Source organism: Bombus vosnesenskii, unplaced genomic scaffold (genome assembly GCF_011952255.1).
Source record: "Bombus vosnesenskii isolate JDL3184/JDL3185 unplaced genomic scaffold, Bvos_JDL3184-5_v1.1 scf7180000013883, whole genome shotgun sequence".
NCBI lineage: Eukaryota > Metazoa > Arthropoda > Insecta > Hymenoptera > Apidae > Bombus > Bombus vosnesenskii.
This window is the reverse complement of record NW_022883264.1, coordinates 782,131-796,320: the sequence shown is the minus strand read 5'-3', so window position 1 is coordinate 796,320 and position 14,190 is coordinate 782,131. Positions and strand designations below refer to the sequence as shown.

The window sequence follows — 14,190 nt, the reverse complement described above, 5'->3', positions numbered from 1 at the left end:
AGTTCAACGAATGACCGAGATTACGGTGTGCTAGTGTGCTCCAACGAGATGAACTTATACCATGGAAGAAGGATCCTGTCGAAACATAGGAGCATTTAGTTAATTCCACTTGTACGTCAACTGGGACGAACAATGTTCGACATTCGTAAATTAAATTATTCATTATTATACATAAGAGTAATGGGAAGATAGTCGATAAGAGAAATGCACGTGACTGTTGTGAATATGGTAAAGAAAAATCAGTGCAAAATATTTCTATATACAGAGGTAGTATCGATGTAGCGTAATTATTGTACATAGGTATGAGCTTGAAAGTTTCTTTCGTCGTCCACTGTGCTTCTGACGAAGGAGGAGATACGATATCGTCTGTAATTCGAAATGCGGGCTAGCTATATTTTATCGTCGATAGCGGCGCGAATGCGTTAAAGAATGACTCAGACAACGGATTGATAAGCGAAGTTGGAAAGTATACGCCGAAGCAAGGAAATTGTACTACTTATAATACATACGTACATATGTACATATCTACATGTCGTAAATTTCACACTCAATATAACGTTTTTATAACGTGGATCTTTCGACAAGTGAGTTTTGTCTTCGAGCATTTAAGACGCGTTTATGCAGGGCTCCTAATACATGCAATACAACGATATAATACAATACGATACAGTAGAAACCCTGTTACATCGACCAATTGGCAAGCTATTCTTTGATTAGCATTCAGTTCGACCGAATACCTGGCATAAATCGAAATAAGATGAATACAATTTGTCTGTAGGTGACAAAATCGAGGAGACAATATCGTTCAATCCTGCTTCTTTCCAACGAAATTAACAAGATCAAACCTATGGCTGCCAAGTATCTTTGGCAGATGGCAGATTAATATTATGCATTAATATAAACGTATGTATATTTTAATACTTAGTGAATAATAGTTCATATAACGATAGATAATATTATACATTGTATTGTAACATTTTTACCACTGAAAAGCTTTACGTTAAAGAGCCTTATATTTTTGTACTTTTTATTCCATTATATATTTAGTTCGTTCAAGTTACAGATTAATTTTATAACATAACGATTTTGTTATCGTAACTGTATCGACTGATTTTTAACCAATCTGGTTTGATATCCATAAAACATTTTAATTTGTTTTCGCGACCAGTGTTAATTTCGTACTTACCAAATTTAATCGATTGTACGTTATCTCTACGATTCCAGATGATCCGTTTCAATTCTTATCGCTGAACAGCGCTAAAATTGTACTTGAGAAACGTTATATATTACAAGATAATATATTCAGTTTATTCAGTATTCCGTGACACTGTTAACAATCGAGTAATGCCCTTATTATCTACTCAGATTATACTCCTATTGTTTTTGGTGTTAATGTTTCGTTCAATGTACGAAGCATTATTTCGTGCAAAAAGATTTTGCTTACTGTTGCGAAGCTACTCGATAAATATGAAATGGACGTTGCCTAATTTTTAGAGAGGAAAATTGTTAATTATATGTAACGCACGTTAACTATACAAAAGTCGGTTTTCAAAGCAGCACTCACGGGACAATTTTCCTACAAATTACTACAATATAAATCGTTATAATTAAAAATTAAGCACGTATGAAACATAAAGCATAAATCACTCGAAATGTTATATTGTATGTACAATGTATATACATTGTGATTTTTCAATTATCAAGCTTCTTAAACTTCTTCCACTCGCCGTCACATTTTGCCCCGGGGAAAATCTGACGCGATCCCAGTTATATACACAGAAAGGTAGATAAAATAAATATACAAACGAAACATTAATCGATAATAAACGAAGGAAGTTTAATTTTAAACAACTACTTGTTACGTTTCTAACTTTACCACGCATTATCACTTACTGGGACAAAGCTAAATTCCAAGCAAAGGTCCCTCTGAACGTTTTTTTTAAGCTGCTGTTTAAAGCTGGTGTTTTGTACTTGTGTCGATTAATAACTCGGCGTATTCCTCGTGATCCTTCAACGTGTGGTGACTAACGTGTCTCGTTTCAGTGGCGTGTGGCAGCTGGAAAAATTTTCACGACCCCATAATTCTGTTACGCTACCCCCTGTGTATTGGTCAGTGGTTTAAAAGGCCCTGATCTAGCCCTGAAGAAAAGAAAGAAAATAAGAATGAAACTAAATCAAGGGGAAAGTAAATCGACGAATAATTGTATGATGCAGTGATCCGAAGCAATTAAATGTTCTACCAAATTTAACGAAAACCGTTTAAGCAGAACCATCCCGATGTCGACGTTTTATCATCCGGTCCAGAGCCTAGACTTACATCCTGTTACGATGTCTCGTCTCATAATGCCTCGCTGTTCTCAATTTCGACGGAAACAGCCACGTTGTTGTAAGATTTAGCGCGTAGTCGCAAGATTTTTCGAAACGATATTTATCGTCAGATGCGCAGATTTTTATGCGTTCATACGACGTACGAAGATTCGGAAAATGCGTATAATAAATAAGAAGACGTACAAGACATTCGAGCAAAATTCTCGTTACAGTTTCCAACGGAGGAAACGAATCTTCGCTTAAGCTCTATCTCCTACTATCGCGTTTGCCTATAAATTTTAATTCGCATAAAAATCCGCGGTCCATCTAATACCAATTTCCAGAGAAGAACATCTCCTCGTAGAAGAGAAATTTCGTTCTCGATGTCAACCTATCTCTGGGACAAGCGTAGGTCGCCCGACGTTCTTCACACTGTGCACTTATATACAGCAGATTAGTCAATAAGCGCTATTCTACTTAAGATATGGGAATATTTATAATGGGGAATCGTAAAGCAACACGTTAAGGCTGGAAGGCGATGATTTAAGTGAAATTCCTCGTAAGCGCGTCGAAAGACGTTTGAAAACGTGGTTACTTCACCTCGCACACGGTACTGTTCGACACTTCACTTTGCTGCGTCGTGTTGAACTGCACCAGCACCAGTTCGTACGTCACTATGGTTCCCGCTACCTGAAACAAATTTTCAATCATTTCGCGAACGCTACGATCGCCGACAAACACGTGCTGGATATTCGATAATCTTCTCCAGCGATCGTCGGTGTCAGACGTGGCGCGAGAATCAAATCCACGCGAAGCGAAACTGATTCGGCGTTATCACAAGATTTTCGCGAGTGTTCGGGTTATTGTGCAAGAAAATGCCTCGGGTCAGCCTTCCGCGAGATTCGCAGTTTATTTGTAAATTACATGGAATACGATACGCGTTCGTCTATCTCTGATTCTCAGGACACAGCTTGTACGAGGGACAAATGTGTTATATAATATTATAAAATGTGTTATATAATATCATTATATTATAAAATCGTTATTTTACGTTATATATTTTGTACGTACTGTTAATACGAGGCTCCTGGTCACCGAGAAGAATTTCATGCCCGTCAAGCAAATGTTATCCGTTGTTACTTGCGCCAGGAATCTCATTACCTGCGAACACGATAAAATTATTGCACGCACGACATGGAAAGTTAATTAAACGGGCTGATATAATCATTAAACGGTAAATTTAACGATGAATCGTTAATTATTCAGAAAATTAGCAATGCTTTTATTCCGCGTTGGATAGCAACGACTAGCTTCGGCGCGTGAACGTTTTGCTCGTAGCTGCTGTCTCGACTCGTTGATCGGACTCCGAGTACTCGAACAGGTATGGACATACGAGCAATTGGGCACAGAAAGGGTAGAGAGCGACGAGAAGGATATAACGAAAGACGCGGAAAGCAAGGGACAGAGGCAACAAAACGCAAGCGTTGATTGCAACGTACAAGGTACAAAATGAATTACACAAATGCGTAAGATGTACAGGCAGACCGAGGTGCTTGGAGGAAAGGGGAGAAAGAGGAAGCGAAAATGTGCTGGTAGAAGGAAGGCAGCGATTTCTGGAGAGAAGAGCGAGACAGGCTACGCAGCCAGCTGCAGTGGACTGCAGAAATTTCGTACTGCGACAACGAAACGTACAGACACGAGACGTACAGACTATAGCGACGATCGACGATTCGGCATCGAAATTTTCATTGTAGAAACGGATAGAATGGGAATCTTACTTCCGTCGAGAAGCTGCTTCCAGAAACGCTGTATAAGATCGGGGCCGGGAGTAACGACTCGTCGTGAATCGTTGCGGCACACAGGGAGACCACTGTCGTTCTCGCCAACAGGAATCCAAAGGAAAAGCCGAAGTAGATTTTCTCGATGATGCCTCGCATCGGACTGCTTTTTAAACGTTCGATATTTAGTTAGGATACACTGTCGCGGCAGAACGCCGTTGCATATCGAGAGTGCGATAATATAAAAAGAATGACATTTTGTCGTGCATACGTGAAAGAGAAAAGCAGTTGTATGCAGATGAAATACAGATCGGTAGCGAAAGAGAGGAGAACCATAACGGAGATATGGGAGTCCAGTTGCCTCGTTAGCGTTGCCAAGTGATTGTATTCGCTCCTTGCCTCGGCCCACCACCATTCGGGCATTGCCTTAACAATGAAATGATGCTAAGGACCAACATTCGTTATTAAAAACTGTAATATTTTCTGCGCTACTTAATTCAGTTAACAGTATAATAATAACGATCAACGTTATACACATATATGCACGATATTTCGCGTAGTTTTCTATCGAACGATATTCTGTAATCTGCAAAATAACAGTAATTGCTTAATTACGTGAAATATTTAATCTCTTTCAAATAATAAGGCGCTTAATCCGAGTGAACGATGAAACTTAACGATGAAATACTCGATTATATTGTATAGGAGAATATTCGCAGTCGCTTACCTTGCCCCTTATAGAATTCAGACGACTGTTCAGTTGACGAAACTGATCTGTCAAGGCGATGCTGATAAGGATGAGAAACAGGTCGACGAAATTCCACGAGAACGTACTGAGAATATTGCAGATGTCCACCAATACTCCTTTCCACAAACTGTACTGTATCCTAGAAAATATCTGGCCAACACGTTCCTGTTTAGAATCTTTTCGACCGATCGAGTTTCGACGAAAATTTTGCAGTATGCGTTTGCGCATCTAACGTAAACGAGTCGTACGAATAATATGCGATAATAATATGCTATTCGAAAAATTAGCAGAAGGGTGAAAGTGGTGATAAGAAATATACAGGAACAAAGTAGCGCAGAATATGGGGAGTATAAGGAAATAGAAACGTGGATACCATAGAGTAACAAAGGGACGTTGAAGGCTCTTCAGCTTTCGCGGATGCAACTTTTGTGGGAATAAAAAATAATAACAAAACACGGCACCTTGTAAAAAAAAAAGAAAAAATATCAATACAAGAGAAATAGGCGTTACCTGTGGAAACTGCATCTGGAAATACACACCAAGTATATCTTCTTCTGCTTTGTACAGGGCGCACTCTTTAGCTTGGATGTAGCCGTGGATTATCGACAAACCGTGTTCGACTGTAACAGCAAATCGCAGTCCATCGATTAAGAGAAAGCAGATCGAATGTTAGAAAAATCGCAGAGGTAGAACTTTCGGTTCAGGTGAACAACGATGTTTGGCGGGGCAGAGGCTAAAACCGAATGATACGGTAAATGCTGAGGAAAGGGGAGAATTCATGCGAAGGACTGGACCAAGTGACGAAGAAATGCAGCAGACGAGGAGCGTACGTAGAGAGGCGGATGAAGTCAACTGTGAAAGAAAGAGACGAGCAAGCGTCAAGGGATGAAAAACGGCACAGCAGAATAAACAAAAGAGAGTGTAACAAACGGTACAAGCTTACCACGTGTTTCGGTGTATCTAAGTAGCGAACAGAGGAAGAACGTGAAACGAAACGACGGTTCTCGTTTTGGGGAAAAAGAAGTAGAGGAAAGGTGGTACATTTTATGCGAGATGAGAGAAGCTTGGAGACTTTGAAGCTCTGGTTTGCAGGATTGCACAAACTGTGACTCCTAGGATCAGGTTAGAGTTACGCAATAAATAAACGAATAAATAAAATAACGATAAGAGCGTCACTTACCTAATGCAATCATCATCACTACTATGGTCACGATACTGAATTTCGTGGCCAGGGTGATCCTCGAGATTTTTCTATGCCTGTGCGAAAGCTCTTTCTCGAGTTTCTCCCAAGTTACCATCAAACAGGGCCACTGGATCGATAACTTTAGGAACAGCAACGAAGCGATCAAATTCGTCCCGTTGAATACGAACGTGGCTTGCGTAAATAAACAATAAATTATATCACTTACGTTGTAACGATTAATGCTACAATAATTATGTTACAATGATGTATAAATAACGAATTTAATCCACCCATTGTGTTCGGATTTATCACGCTGTTTACGTACGAATCAGTAGCGTTTTTAAACCATTGTAATATTTTTCTATCGATCTTAGCGAAATAATTCTAAATTTTGATATGTAAATATCTTGGAATATTCGAACGAAGTTTTGACTCGAAAGAGTCGAAGGCACGCGAGTATTTTTTCACGAACGCAATAGGAGAGTCAACAGTGAGACAGAGCAACCCTTTAGCAACGATTTAATTACACCGATTGCAGTGAGATTATTTTTACGTTGTATTTTTTAATCTCATCTTTCTTGCGACCTTCTTTTCATCGTTGCTGTGTTTTTTAAAAATAATAAAAAGAAGGAAAAGAATGGACGCATTAGTCATCGTCCTTCGATGTCACATGGCGTTTTTGGTGGAAAGCTTTTCTTAGTTTCCGCATTGATATACATAAGTTGTTGTTCAAAGTTTCAGCCGAGGATATGGCACGTGAAAATGATCCTCCTGTGCTCCTTTTTCCTTCTTCCACCTTCTAAATATACTTTTCGAACACCCGACGTCTCGTAAATCTACTTAGATAACAATTGGAAATCCTCGATCCAAAAATTTTATTTGCGTAACAAATTTTTATTGATAGTAATAACTTAAAATTTCTGAATGTCGAAAACTTGACGAAATAGAACACTCGTAAAATAAAGCTTAAACAAAGCGCGTTATACTTCCTCTTGATCGCTGGCGTAATTACTACAGGGTTGCTTTTACGTAAATGTAAAGTATCTTGAAAAATCTTACTCATTTTCGTGGAATTTACTCCGGTCGTAACTATTCTCAAAATGTTGAATATCGTCATTATCGACGAGCCAAAAATTGACATCGCACAATATACGAATTTCGGACTGCGCCAGGTGAACCTAGACGTAAGGAGAATCCCGTTAATAGTCGTAGTCGACGTCTCGCCCATTTGTAACCATTTTCGAGTAACATTACGTATCGAAATTAACGCCAAATATTTGAAATAATCTTCCAAGTAAAAGTGATTTCAATTCTCTTGAAACTATCCGAAAGCTGTCGGTCCATCCGTTTATTTCAGGTTTCGTTTCAATAATCCCTATTGCGCGGGATTATCGATTTCAACAGATTGCTTGGAATATATACAATTCCCTGTAATGTAGCAACCGAGAGCTCGATGTAAGAATATAGCGTAGCAGACCGGGGGATAAGAATGCAACAACATTCCCTGTAACAGGCTATGGGACTAAAATACGAATAAATCGTTTGGTGTCGATGAAATCTGCCTGGATGATGCGAAAGGGGTCCGATCGTCGTCTACCCGGCGGCTATCTCCTAAGTTAGAGGCGCAATGGGCGCAACGGACACAATCGTGGAGGACACGTGGAGTTTCTAACGAGAGATTACCTGAGATACGATGCATCGGAGTTGTTAATACCGGACACGGGGAACAAGGAGAAGCATTGCGCCAACATGATGATCGGCCTCATAGACGCGTGTAAGCTGTCGGTCTTTGGGTCGAAGGCGCTGACGGAAGCTGCTACCGGCTCCAACACTGAAAATTTATTTTGCAAGTTCAATTTCGAGATTCGTTGGACCCGCGCTCGATCATATAGGCTTTTTGTTATATGAGCAATCCTTAAAACTTACTTCCGATAGTGTCTATCTCCGGCTTCAGATTGTCGAATTTGCCAAACTGCGAGCTACTCTTGGGCGATCTGAAAATTTCGTTACTCGCGTTAGTAAGAAATACAGCGTCGACTATACGCGCCGATTCCGACGATCATGCTTGGTCGTATCTCTGTATCGAACGTAATTGGAGAACATCATAGATGAACATTCCGTGGAATGAAATTGATGCAATATATCGTAGACTATATATCTATTATATATCTAGATATATAGATTATCATAGATTATATATCTAGTCGCATATACTTTTGTAAAATTATTACTTTCTTACTTCTATCCGCGACCCACTTGTTATCTAAGTTTGTAACGGACCAAAGTCTAACACGATGATAACGATAGTGTGAAAAATAGGTAGCTCCGATATATTAAATCGTTAATTTCACATTCACTCGAGTCGATCGAACGGCACTTGACACAACGGAGGAACACGGATATCCCGTCCACGTAAACAAGCGACTTATTAAAAAGGCGAAATTAATCGAAGCGTGATAGATTCACGCGCAGTGTTCGACCGTGTTGGCGATCACGACAAAAATGATAAAAACCTGCTGCGCGAGGCGTCGCGATCGACGATGTGCACGCCGAAGGATCGCATGGTGAACAGAAGATAAACTCGTTATTTCCCAGCTTTATCATACGTCAAAGGATAGGCGGAGGGTGTTTTATAGACAGTTCTAGGAAACTCAATAAACGTCCGGTTGAACAACCATTGGAAAGTTTGTTCGTCTCAATGGGGCTAACGCGAGTGTTGGCAATTGTAAAAATCCCCGACAAAGAAGCGATTTATTCCCCTTTCTTGCTCGTCCTGGTGTAGGAAAGCAAGATTCGTATGGTCGAAAGCTTTTTTAATATTCGTTTCACATCCCCCTTGACATTCTTTCGCTCGATATTCTCGCGATATCGTCGGAACGACTGGCACAATTTTCGCGAATAATCGTTTTTTTTTGGATTAATAATCCTTGCCAATATGCAAAATGCGATATGGATGCAACAGGATCGTAAAGTTCGCGTCTCGATAGTGAACGGTGTAAAAGGACTCTGGGTTTGCAGAGTTTTGAGAACGTCCGAACGTTAGCTACAAGAATACGTAAAGAAAAATGGAGGAAAAATTGGCGCTTTTTAACGCCATTTGTTCGCTTTCGCGACGTTAAAATTTATTGTACGAGACACGTTTATATCGTTGTAGCGCACTTAACGACGTGAGAGGGACTCCAAAGCGAAGTTAAAAATATGTGTTGGTAGAAAAGTTAAAGGAACGAAGCCTCTGTAATAGCAACTTGCAGCTATTTCCCGGAAACGATAGATCAAACGATTCTAGAAATCTATAATGGGTCGAAGCTTTTTTAGAAAATAAGAAAGGCGGAAAAAACTGCGAAAGAATTAGACGAAAACGTTCGAGTTGAAAATTCTTTGACAATGTACGTTTCTTAATATTGTAATTAGCTACGTGAAATTATTTATATTTCGTATAAATAATTACGTACAATATTATACTATTGACATCATTGTTACAATTATAGTATAATATATAAATTTTTAATAGAATATTACTTCATAATCTAAAGCGTTTTAACTTGCATATTTAATAACGTTTAAAAATTACAACAAATTAACAACGAATTAAAGACAACAAATAAGATCGTACTAGTCGATGTTTAAATAAATACACAAAGTTGCAAATACTTACCTAACATTGATCAACAACGCGTTCTGATATTTCACAGGTGGCAAATTCAGCGGCCGCATCTCGTTTACTTTTTTCCCTGTATTATCGTAATTCGACATGTTATTCATAGCATTTCGTCAAAAAACATACATCTCACACGATACGTATGCCACCGATCCGCACTAACTGCAATTCCAACGTGTACGATATCAGCGTGCCAATGTAAATACAATCGCGGACACTTTACCACCACCAAACATATTTATATATACGAAACAAAGGTGTAGTTGATTAAAAAGCGCAGCCAAATACCAGCAAACACTGTACGGTAAGCGAAACACGCGAAATACGCGCACGTTACGTACAATATGACACGACAGGGTTGTAAGAGCCGACTAATTGGGTTACGATCGTTGCAACTGAGCTACGTGTAATCGAGAAATTGTGGAAAAATTGAAAGGGGAGGATTACAAACGCGGGGTATCACATGACAAACGTTACTCCCTTGGTTGTGTGGAACGTGTCAGGAAATGAACTGAAAGATATACGAGCCGCTGGCACGAACTATATATCTCATAGTTTATACATATAGATGATGTATAAAACTGTGACAGAGAAATAACAGATATGCACTACTGGCTGTGTGGGTCTATGTATGGGCGGACATTTGACACACTCGTCGTAAATAGTGCTCGATGCTCGCTTATCCTACCCAGTTGCGGGTACTCAACTTTCCGACTTTCCCCGCTCACCAACTTCCTTCGCGTTTCGTTCAAATTACACGAATTCCACGATTACAAAAACTACAAATTACAGAGATCGCATCTTCGGCTTGGCCGATGTTCGCCACCGTTTTTCACTTTCCAGACGAAATCGCCACGCACCGCCGCGCTAATTGGCATTATCATCCGCTTCTGCGCAGCAATTACATCCCCGTTTTGGCTGATGTTGCTCGCCGCTCCTCAGTTTCCGGACAGAATCCGGACTGCCGCGCTAATTCGCCTATCATCTGCTCCTGGAGGTTCGACAGGCTCGCTGCGAACAGTGCTCGCTCGTCCCAGCGAGGGTACTCAACTTTTCGATTCTCTTCGAATCTCGTCGTCCTGTTTCCTAATTTAACGAGAATTCCTCTTTGAACAGAAATTTTACATCTTCGCTTTGGCTCGTTCCTCTTCGACTTTCAAACAGAATTCCAACGCTGTCGCGCTAATTCGCCTATCGTCTGCCCCCTGACCTCCTCCAAGACTCGATATTCGATCGACTATCAGGCGAGCAAAAGGAAGAACCATGGACTTTTGTTACCTTCGCATTTAATAGACGCAAATTCCTTGCTCGGCTCTTTTTATTGCGTTAGACGTTGCACCGATAACGTTAATTGGCAGTTCAGTGTTTTTGAGGAAAATTATCGATTCATCGTGTTTCTCATCGTCGATCGTTATTTCATCGTTTCACGCGTGATCTGTTCGATATGAAATCCCTCTATTGGAAAGTTAATATCGTAGATAAGGAAGGATGATGACCGACAAAAATTCGAGTGTGTGAATCTGTCTTTGATAAAACAAGGAAGCCCTTTTTATGAAAAGATAGTGGTAGATTTTATATTTCAATATGGAACGTAGCGTACAAAGCAAACTTAATAAAATTCGACGGTTGTACACGGTTCCCTTGTGCAGTATAGAAGTCGCGAAACTTTGCAATACGATTCTATTCCATCGTGAAGCTCGAGATCGATCGATTTTACTGCTCTTTTCGCTGTAAAGCTCCTTACGTAAATGAAATTTAACGAAATTTCATTTATTCGTACACATGCGCGAAAAGTTTGTTCGTTAAACGTAGGTTCTATTAGATTTCGTAATTCTATTTTGCTGTTTTATAAAATTAATATATATATATATATATATTTGAATGCAACGCTTTTTTCTTTAGGTAGCGTTTATCGACAAAAAGGCAATTTTCATTTAACGTTACTTTCATAGTCGCTGGCACGATTACATATTAATAGCTCGATTCTGAAAAGAAACGTCGAGCGACGTTTTCCTCGTTTCTTGTTTCCATGCTGTCCACTTGAATCTTTAATAATTTGTTGCTGTATTCGTCGGTATAGCGATGCATCAATCATATGTTTGCTGTCCCATCGTTTCGAAGGAACGCGTGAGAGAATCGTGCCGTTTAACACGTTCGCTCCTGATCGTTGATCACCCTTCCATCATCTACGATACTGTACACATACGCTAATAAATAATTTTCATAGGAAAGCTATTTTCACGCTACAGGTATTTATGTAAAACTTTGTGTCTCTGAGTTATTACCGGAGCTTTCTTAACGTTTCGTGCTTGAGATGCGTTTCAACGTTCCTCTCGATCGACTCGGCGAGAACGAAGAAATATCTCGTTCCAATTTGTATGGAAACATTTCGCCAGATCAGACGACGAACCGACGACCCAAGCACCGTTAATGAAACCTGTCTGGACTTACAGACAGGTCAAATAGCAAAGATGAAAGCGGTGCAAAGAATTGCAAAAATCGTACGAATGGCAGTGGATGCACCACGATATCTCAGAGATGAGGCTTGAAAATGCCGATCGATCTCGAAGAATCGTCCTAATGAAAATTGGCAGTAGCGCGAAAGCAAATAAAAAATGATACGAAAAATTTGCCAATTGGCAAGCAAAGAGGCGCGATAACGACACGCGTCGAACAAGCGTGGAATCGCAAGCGGAACGCTGAGAACACTCACCAACAGTTGGCACGCGGTGGGAAGATCCTTCGATAGAAGAGACCGGATCGTTTTCGACAGGATCCAGATTGGCCACGCGAAACTTACTCGCGGAACCTCCATCCGGTGGCAATCGACGCGTGTCGATCCTTCGCGAAGGAACCTGGCGAAACCGGGACAAACTCGCCAGAACGCCATAAGAACGCTTTGGTAATACGAAGAATATCGAGAAGCCTTTTCTGAGGAATCTCAAATTTATCCAAAGCGATAAACTTTTCTACGATCGCACTTAACTGTCGCTAATCAGCACGGTACACGTAGCTAATGACGCGCTTTAATACGACGAACGTGGAATAAAGCAATTTTGTAACGAGAACACGCCGAAATACCGACTACCCATTTTACCTCTTTTCACCTGTTCGACTTTCCTTTTATACCCACGTCGGTTAAGAAATTATAATATTTCATGCTTTTTAAACGAGGAGCAAACGCGAGCTCCGAGTTACGTTAAATACAGGGCGCGGCTAAATTTAGTTTCGCGTTCGCTCCAACACACGAAAGATAGCGAGGTTCCATTAAAAGAGGAAAATAAAACATTAATTATCTTGATAATAGCGGGCATCAATTAAGTCGCGAGACGCGAACAACGTTGATTGTATTAATCTTCCCAAGCTATCTGAATCATAAAACATACTTTACATGCTCTTTTACATATCCTTGAATCTAACGCGAATATTCATACTTTCGCCTTCTGATGAATCGTTCTTCGTCTAATCGAACGTAAACCTTTCACATTGACGTAAAAACAGCAGGCTTGACGGAGATCCAGAAGTCGCTTCGTGACAACACGATATATTTATTCGAAGAAGATCTATATCGGGAATACGTGCATACGTGTACACTATGCTAGAAATACAATATTTCCGTGCTACGTTACATGCTGAATTACATTACATGCCGCTTACGAAAGCACGAATTACGTTTTACCCCTGTGTACTTTACAAACAGTCTCGACTGGACTGCTGGTCGGACGTACGAGCTTTCACGCGCGTTTAGTTGACTGAAAGTCAGTGTGCAGCCGATGCAATGTAAACGCCAAAGTCAGCAAAATGAAGGAACATCTTAAAGAAGCGCGAAGTGATGCTCGAACGTATCGAAGCTTTTGGAACCAATATTTCTCGTTTAATTTAACACACGTGTCTCTACGTGGAAGTTCGCGTGCTACAGCAGACCAGTGGAATGAATCGATCCCTTTGTCGTTAATCGGAAAGGAAAACAAGAAATTGGGAGGACACGTGCTTATTAAGTGGTGCGTCGTTGATATTAATACCTATACAAGTTTAGATTATCCACGGAATCGTCGCCTATCATATTAATTATGCATATGGTGATAATTCTTGGTAATCACGCGGTGCAGGAAATTTCGATGGCCTTGAAATATATGGCCAAGGTCGACATTTGGAATATTTTTCTTCCACGCGTAGGATCGCCGCTTAATCTTAGTTTCCAAAATACTGGCAAAATGCTGCGATTAAATTTGGCTTGCGATTACGCTTCATTCTGCAATCGGCAGCCGCGTTTCTCTATGATTCGACATAAACCGAAAGTAAATACCAGCGAATAATGGTAAATATCGCGCGACGAGAGAAGATACACGACGAAACAAAAACAAATCAAAGTCATCTGTAGTTTCGTACGAGCTCTAACGATGTTTATTCATCGCGACGTAGAGACTCGGTGCTTCGGTTTCTCTTTCGTTCCAGTAGTATTCCGTATACGTAGGCGAACAAACGACAAGCTGACAGGCTGTGTAAACAGAATTTT

At 40.2% G+C, this 14,190-nt stretch overlaps 1 protein-coding gene across 4 annotated transcripts; it reads right to left on the bottom strand.

Moving 5' to 3' along the window:
• Positions 1–2,832: 2,832 nt before the first annotated feature.
• On the bottom strand, positions 2,833–9,908 carry LOC117239142 (gustatory receptor for sugar taste 64f-like). 4 transcript variants are annotated; one of them, XM_033504498.1, is made up of 11 exons: positions 9,672–9,908; positions 7,943–8,010; positions 7,700–7,847; positions 7,076–7,194; positions 6,014–6,208; positions 5,344–5,453; positions 4,813–4,983; positions 4,357–4,529; positions 4,086–4,248; positions 3,379–3,468; positions 2,833–2,997 (listed from the first exon to the last, which is right to left on the bottom strand). In XM_033504498.1, exons 1-11 carry the CDS (start codon positions 9,776–9,778, stop codon positions 2,899–2,901), a joined length of 1,443 nt encoding a protein of 480 aa, XP_033360389.1. In that variant the 5' UTR covers positions 9,779–9,908; the 3' UTR covers positions 2,833–2,898. The 4 variants fall into 4 exon arrangements, with proteins under 4 accessions (XP_033360389.1, XP_033360386.1, XP_033360387.1 ...); XM_033504495.1 differs by lacking the exons at positions 7,943–8,010; positions 9,672–9,908 and having other exon boundaries at positions 4,086–4,251; positions 7,700–7,878; XM_033504496.1 differs by lacking the exons at positions 7,943–8,010; positions 9,672–9,908 and having other exon boundaries at positions 4,086–4,251; positions 4,357–4,511; positions 7,700–7,878.
• Between the last annotated feature and the right edge of the window lie 4,282 nt (positions 9,909–14,190).

Coding starts and splice junctions, on each gene's coding strand:
- LOC117239142 (XM_033504498.1), bottom strand. CDS start 9,778: ATGAATAACATGTCGAATTACGATAATACAGGGAAAAAAGTAAACGAG. Junction 7,848..7,942: donor GGAGATAGACACTATCGGAA/GTAAGTTTTAAG, acceptor ATAAATTTTCAG/TGTTGGAGCCGGTAGCAGCT. Junction 4,984..5,343: donor TCCAGATGCAGTTTCCACAG/GTAACGCCTATT, acceptor CGTGTTGGCCAG/ATATTTTCTAGGATACAGTA.